Source organism: Marmota marmota, unplaced genomic scaffold (assembly GCF_001458135.2).
Source record: "Marmota marmota marmota unplaced genomic scaffold, marMar, whole genome shotgun sequence".
Classification (NCBI taxonomy): domain Eukaryota; kingdom Metazoa; phylum Chordata; class Mammalia; order Rodentia; family Sciuridae; genus Marmota; species Marmota marmota.
The window spans coordinates 2,828,878-2,836,325 of record NW_025999880.1 but is presented as its reverse complement, the minus strand read 5'-3'; the positions used below and the strand labels follow the sequence as shown (position 1 = coordinate 2,836,325).

General features: G+C 56.5%; 1 protein-coding gene across 1 annotated transcript in view; it reads right to left on the bottom strand.

The window, feature by feature from the left end:
* Nucleotides 1-5,595, bottom strand: part of Tbx2 (T-box transcription factor 2) — a 9,287-nt gene extending 3,692 nt beyond the window's left edge. Inside the window, exons 1-6 of the mRNA XM_048788079.1 lie at nucleotides 5,024-5,595; nucleotides 3,660-3,927; nucleotides 2,567-2,713; nucleotides 1,232-1,308; nucleotides 976-1,139; nucleotides 4-542 (exon numbers count right to left, since the gene is read on the bottom strand). Coding sequence (XP_048644036.1) covers nucleotides 4-542; nucleotides 976-1,139; nucleotides 1,232-1,308; nucleotides 2,567-2,713; nucleotides 3,660-3,927; nucleotides 5,024-5,442 — 1,614 coding nt within the window. The 5' untranslated portion in view covers nucleotides 5,443-5,595. The remainder of the gene's footprint in view (nucleotides 1-3; nucleotides 543-975; nucleotides 1,140-1,231; nucleotides 1,309-2,566; nucleotides 2,714-3,659; nucleotides 3,928-5,023) is intronic.
* Nucleotides 5,596-7,448: the final 1,853 nt, after the last annotated feature.

Here is a 7,448-nt window from a genome sequence, read left to right as displayed (position 1 = left end):
CCCCGCGGCTGTGCCGGGCCCAGCGCCTCCTCCATTGCCGCTGCCCGCCACCGAGGCCAGCAGGTGACCCATGCCCATGGCGGAGAAGGCGCCGGGGCCCATGGCAAACTGTCCTGGGTGCAGGAAGAGTGGCTGGCCGGCTCCCAGCGGCCCAAAGAACTGCTGCCCGTGCAAGTGGCTGGAGAAAGCCAGGCCGGGTAGGTGTCCCGCGCCCAGGGGGGACGCACTGTCTGTCTGCACAACCAATGGCGTCAGGCCAGGCTCTTTGCCCTCGCTCGCCTCCTTGCGCCCCTCGTCCTTCCGCCGGGCTTCTGCGCGCTCCTTCTCTAGGTTCCTCAGACTGAACGGGCCGTCCCCGCCGCTCTCCGACGGTTCCTTGCCCCTCTCAGGACTGCGCCTCTCCCGGACGCGCTCAGGTTCGGTCAAGCGAGAGGGGCTGGCGCTGTCCTGACCCGGGCTGCGGCCTAGCGCCCCTCCGGTGCGCTCCTCATTTAGCCGCTCCGGCTCTGGATCGCTGTCTGCGGCGCACGACTTCTCTTCGGCTGCGGGGAGAGAGGGCACGCGGGGTTACAGGGACCCGGATGCAGACAGACTGGAAGCCCTCTCCTGGTGTCTGGGACCCGTCGGGTAGATTTGGAATAGCCAGATTTTGAGGAGGTCGAGTCCAGAACCTTCTAGGGTGAGGCAAGAAGCAGCTGCAAGTCACCTAATCCAAGATCCCATATTTACAATAGAAGAAAGGAGGAAAACCTTACTGTCATAAAGTCACACAGTCCGCCAGGGACCAAACTCGGAATTCAGCCTGGTGTTTTGGCTACCAGGGACCGACCAAGCAGGGGAGCCCCAGGTTGGAGGCCCTATCCTACACGCATCGCTGACACATCTCCAAATCCTGAGCAAAGGGACAGATTGGCGACCTAAGGGGTCGCTTCCCTGCTCCCTTCCCTATCCCAGGACCAACCACCTTCTCCTCACCTCGGGCCCGGTGCAGGCGCAGGGGACTGGGCGCAGCACCGGGAGAGGGCGGTGGTTCCCGCACAGGTGGAGGGTCGCAGGATGAGGCGTCTGACTCCGCGCCATCGCGCTCCGGCTTGCAGTGCTCCTCGTACAAGCGCAGAGTAGGCAGCGTCAGCTGCTTCCTGAGGTGGGTGCAGAGGGAGCGGGTCAGCCAGGAGCACATCCCTCCTGTTGCCTTGGGCACCCGCCCTAGGTTGTCCGCCTTATCCCTCACCTTTTCTCCCGCCGGCCGTTCCCTGTGTCCCTGAAGCCCTTGGCAAATGGGTTGTTGTCGATCTTCAGTTGTGTAATCTGCGGGGACCGAGGAGGTAGTGCTGGGTCAAGACCTGGCACTTTCAGTATGGACAGGGGCACCCCGAGGTCTCCCAGTCGCAGAGTGGAGACCAAGGGATTTGGTGCCCGCCCACCTGGTATGGGATGCCCGCAGGCGGGCATCGAGGAAAGCTACAAGGTCTCGGCTCCTCAAAAAAAAAAAAAATAATAATAATACTAATAATAAATTTAAAAATAAAATAAAATTAAAAAACTGTTCAAGAAATAATCCTTCAACCTGCTCACACAGGCCCAGAGCTGTGCGCAAAGAGTTGAAATTGGCCCAGGCAAGCAAACAAGCCCGTGCGGTCACACAGGTTAAAATATTCGGCACCTGAGCGGGCGCGCACAAACGCAGCGGCTCACACACAGGTCCCCAGGTGCAGGCAAAGACAAATCATCACACTCACCAGCCCGCACACACGCAAGCATACACAGAACAAACAAGTGCTCACAGAAGCAAACGAATTCAAGCTCTTCCATCTATATCGAATGCACCTAAATGGTGAACGCATAGTCAGGCTAACACCCTGGTTCATAAAGACAAAACGACCCTCTAGAACACTGGGACACTGGAACACTAGTTCACATGGACAGCAGTGCACATGGGCACAGGCCTACTGGGGGTGATATTTGCTCCACCAGAAGGAGAGTAGAAAGGCAGTAAATAGAAAAAGCCCTTTAACTTGAAGGAAAATTATAATATTTCTGCCAGCATCTTCCAAGGGGTCTGGGACCTGGGCTGACTCTGAGTTGTAGCCAGGGGTGCTTCCGGGGCTGTGTCACCGGTCCCACCCTCTGACTCTCGGGAGAGTAAAAACTGGGTCCCGAGTTCCTAGCGTTAGTAGAGCTTGGGCAGATTGCCTCGGGCTCACTCTTTTCATTTAAATTCCCATCTCCGAGCCAAGACATAAACGAATAAAATGTAAAAATGTCAGCACGGGGCCAGGAGTCTCTGCTAATTGCTAAGTAAACATCTCCACCCGAACGAACGAGCGCCCAGCTGTTGGTGCGCCCCAGGGGAGCTTGTGTGTACGTGTCCTGGGTTTGAGAGGGGGCCTGAGGGTTTTCTGTGGGTGCTGCACTATGGATGCGTGAGACTCGATGCTCGGTGCTCAGGGGTGGGCTGTGAGCACTCGGAGCTGCTGCGCGTGGGTGTGAATGGAGGGTTGGAGCTCGCGAAGGTTACAAGCGTGGTCCAGGGCCTGAGCACCCCACTCTCCCATCATCTCCGCACCTTGTCGTTTTGGTAGGCAGTGACAGCAATGAAGTCGGTCTCGGGAAACACATAGGTGCGGAAGGTACTGTAGGGCAGCTTCAGGATGTCGTTGGCTCTCACGATGTGGAAGCGCGGCTGGTACTTGTGCATGGAGTTCAAGATGGTCTGCAGGGAGGGCGCGGGTCAACCAGCAGCCCCAACCCTCTGCCCAAGCTTTTCTTCTCTCTGACCTCTTCTTCCTTTCCACCTCTCTGACTCTCGGTTCTGCCCACCCTCCACCTTCTTCTGTCTTTTTTTTTTTTTTTTTTTTTTTTTTTTTTTTCTTGCCTGTATTTCCTTTTTTTCTATATTCTTACATTTTTTTTCCTCTCTCCATTAATATTTTTTCCTCGATTGGAAGCAGAAATAAAACAAAGCAGGCGACTGGGGAGGGGGCATGCCTGGAACCCAACTCTGCTTTAATGTCTCTTGCTGTTGGCATTACTAAGCCCTAGAAATCCTATGGAAAGAGGATTCCTGGGAGATGGGGGCTCACCAACTGCTCTGCCTCAGAATGGGCAGCCCCCTTTGCCCCACAGAACCCCCAGCTTCCTGGCCACTTGCTGGGACCTTGGCTCAGACAGAAATGGAGAGACCCCCCTCACTCTTTCCTCCTGAGCTGGGTATCTGCCTGTGAGGGGCTGGAGGATGATCTCAAGGAGGCTCTGGGGTCTGGTTTGACTTTTAAATTCCCTAGTCTTGGGGAAGGGTGAAGGAATGGGCAGGTCTTCCACGCTCAGCATCTATAGGCCAATAGCAGGGTGACTTCCCTAGGACCAGCGTTGCTTCACCCAGTCCCTTAGGGAACCTGCCTCCAGCTTGACTCAACTTGAGAAGGGACTCTAAGGCCTGTAGAGGGTTGAGATTGGAAGTAGCCTAGAGATTACCTGCTAAGGACCTGCTGTTCCCCAGGCTGGTAGAGCAGAGCTGTCCTAGGCACAGTGCAATGAAGTGTTGGGGGGCATCATGGCAGTTTGGCCCGGCTTCTCCCACCCCAATTCTGCCTGCTCCCTCTACTATTCTAGCTGCATTGCAAATGCTCTTAACCCCATCCCTGCTCAGTCTCACTTACGAAACCATGCTTGTCCGAGATGTTGTTGGTCAGCTTCAGTTTGTGGAAGGCCACAGGCTTGGCCATCCACTGTTCCCCTGTGGCTGGGCTGTCTGGGTGAATGTACATGCGTTTGGGCATCTCTGGATCAGCTTTGCCTGCCACCATCCAGCGTGAATTGTGAAACTTATAGCGACAATCATCAGCAGCCACAATGTCCATCAGCAGGATGTACTTGGCCTTCTTGTCCAGGCCACTGACTCGCACCTTGAAGGGGGGGAACATCCGCCTCGGAGGGAGGGAAGGGGGAAATGCTATTGGGACTTGGCTGCTTGTTCCGATGACCCCTTGCCCGTTTTACTTCTCCAACCCATACAACCCTAACTAAAGGTTTCCCATCTGTTTGCCTGTTGTGGCTGGTCTGCCCTCTTACCAGTGCCTGGGAGACCAAAACTGTGGTTGTTATTCCTGGGAGATAATATTTCTGCCAGTCAGAATCTCTCTTTTAAGGTCTTCCCTCAACCCTGTGCTCAAATCGGAGGACCCTCTTTCTCTCTGTTCTGAGTTGAATGTCACTGCTCTGGAAAGAAATCTAGGCCCTTTAGAAATGCACTCCTTTCTACTGGATCTTCCTGCATTTTGTTCAGGGGAAATTCACACTTGGGACAGAAACTCCCAGAAATAAATTTGAACCTCTCCTAAATATATTAAAAAGGTATTTATTTTGGGCACTAGCTTACAGCCCTGATCAGGATCCTGACCCGGTAGTTCGGGGGAAGAGGGTTAGCCTGAGGCCTGGAATTCTCAGTGACGATTGGAAGGGTAGAAGAGTTAGGAATTGTGGCTTTCTTCTGGTTTTAAATCCTGGGGCGAAAGGAGCACCCCTAGCTCCACCGAGCTCCAGGACCAGGACAAGACTCCTGGCGGCTTAGACCGTGGGCTCAGCGGTCCTGGGGCTTGCTGCTGGACACCAAGCGTCAGCCTGGCGCTAGAGGGATGCGAGTCCCACTGCGGACTTAAGCAGAGAGTTCAGCAAATGCTGCCTCTCCCTGGAGCTGAGACTGATTTAGTGGCAGAAAAGAAAGACCCCATAGGGCATAAGAGACCTGCCAGGGCCGAGCTGCCGGGCCTCCTTGGCTTTCAGACTCAAAACGGCCAGGCTGTTCTTTAGGCGTATATTTTCGTTTTATTTCGTTCGGGGATGTTTGCGTATTTTTAAAAAATTCGCTCCAGTACCGAATGAGAAAAAAGTCAACTTGATTGTGGAGCGAAGCATAGCGCCTCTTGGAGCCGGGAGCCCAGAGAGAACGTGGACTAGGTGCTGGTTGGTGCTGTCCCGGTACCCCAGTCCGCCCGCCAGCCCGCCGGCCCTCTGGCCTCCCTACCTCCCGGACTTGGTGATGACCATCTCCGTGCCCAGCTTGTGGAACTGGTCCCACAGCTCCTTAGCCTCCAGCGTCACCTTGGGGTCGTCCTCCACTTCGTCCTCGGGCTCCAGGCTCTTGAGAGAGCGCAGATGCGCCGCGGGCGGGTGTGGGCCGAGCGCCGAGACGTGCAGCCCCGCCTCGGCCGCTGCTGCTGCCGCTGCTGCCGCGGCCGCGCCCCCTCCAGGCCCGGGTCGGGCAGAGGCTTGGCCAGCGCGCCCGGCGGCAGCGCGAGCGCAGGAAAGAAGGAAGGCTGCGCCGCCGCCAGGAAGGCGGACATNGGGACTGGTAAGCGTGGAGGGCCGACCTGACCCGCCGAAAGGGCCTGAGGCTGGGGGCGCCAGGGTCCTAGGGCATTGGGGAAGGACCCCTAGCCGCATGCCGGCCCCAAGTGCAAAGCATTAACACGTCCCAGAGATGAGAGGGGGCGCCCTCCTTCTCCAGCGCCCGGAAGCCCCGCCACTCTGGCCTCGCCCCAACCTGGCCTCCGACCCTGCTCCCGGTCGCCGCCCCGGGTCCCTGTGCTCCGGAGGGAGGCTGCGGTCACTGGAAACCCAGAGCGGTGGGCGGGCAAGTCGGGAGGTTCGGGCGGCTGAGGCCCGGGATCAGAACCCAGGTGGCGGGAGCCGGTGAGTGGAGTCCTGGCAAAGCCCTGATGGGAATCGCCGGGCGGGAGCGGGACGCGGCCTTGCTCTGGGGAAACGCGGGGTCCGCCTGCCTCGCGCCTCGACTCACAGGGAGGAGACTCAGGAGGAACCTGGAATTCCCGGGGAGCCCTGGATTCCGCCCAGTGTTCTCGACCCAGCCCTGAGTCCTTGGCGACCGCAAAAGCGTGTCCTCGGGACCAGGACGGTGAGCGCACCTTCCTCTGAGCACAGGGTGGCAGCGCGCGGGGCTGATTCTAGACCTGGGATTCTCCGAACGAATTTTCGCCGCATCCGGTACTGGAGACGCAAGTCTGCCTCTTTCGAAACACTGGCATTCTTTCTCTGCTAGCAGCCACTTTTCTATAGTTTGTTTCTGTCTTTCAGAATCTCAGATCTCGCAAGTTCAGGAGTACTGAGTAATGCGTGAGGGAGTCGAGGTGTCTAAACACCTGTGGCTGAAACCCACCCACCCCTCGGCGATCAGTTTTCGTCATCCGCGTTCTGGCAGCTCCGGTATTCGCCCCTTACACTGCGGTACGCGCGCGCTCGTGTGTGTGTGTGTGTGTGTGTGTGTGTGTGTGTGTGTGTCGCCCAGTGTGGTGCCCTATATGCACAGCAAGAGTCATAACTCAAGGTGTGCCCAGGGAGAGTAAAGTGACCACACACGTGCCTCAAATCCGGCTTTGGCGTGGACCCTTGGGCTGATTCCTGGAGTCTTGTTCTGAAAGACAAGAAGTATGCAGTAGCCACGGGTGACACTCCCTCTCGCACAACCAATACAAGTGAGTTCTGCTCTCACTGGCCCTATGCCCTCATGGTGGGTGCGTACATCGCACATCCAACAGTGACCAAGGCAATCTGCCTGCCTGCCCACTGTGAGTACCCGATCGCAGGGCACCTTGTAGCTGAAAGCTCAAATTGCAGTGTTATGGCCGATCGCCCCGGGCAGTGCGGGGTTGGGACCTGCCGGAGCGGTTTGGCTTCCGCGACCTTTTTTCTTCTTTCCTGAGCTAGTCTGGGGGCCTTCGTAATTCCTCAAGCTCCACACACGTGGGTGTCAGCTCCACAGGATTTTCTTCAAGACCTCTGTCTTGGCTAGGTCCTTCCTCTCTTAGTACCTTCTTTGCCATAGTGAATCTTCGGCTATCAGCCGCTCAGCTTAGGAAGCTGGGGCAGGATCCATTGCAGCTTTGCATAGGCTCCAACTTTGACGGGATATAACCCCTCCGGGAGGAATGTGTGTGAACACATTTGCGCCGCCGGTGAGGTGACCAAATAATAGCTAGGACAACTTTCTTAGACATGGGCCTTAAAACCGTGAAAACATTTGTAAAGTCGTATGTGTACGTGCGCGCGTGAACATTTACTTTTGTACTTGTTCGAATGAGTGTACGTCTGTGTTCATTTTGGAGATTTTTCTGAGTTGAGTTCGTAACTGGTCCAGGGGTCCGAGGACCTGGGAGTCTGAAATACGCAGGTTTGGATTATTTGCCCAGGAAATCCGGTGGCGACAGTGCAGAGGCTGCATTTGGGTACCGCTATCTCACCTACGGAGCCACGGATCTGCCCTGCAGCGGTCACAGGCTCTTTCGCCAGTCAAGGATCCCACCATTTGCCCCGCCCACTCTCAGGCAATTACCCGGAGGTCCTGATACTGCCTCTCTCAAGATTCTATACTGATCTGCCCCCCCCCGCCCCCGCAATCCCGCCCCCAAGCCAAACACTCCAGCTAGGAATAT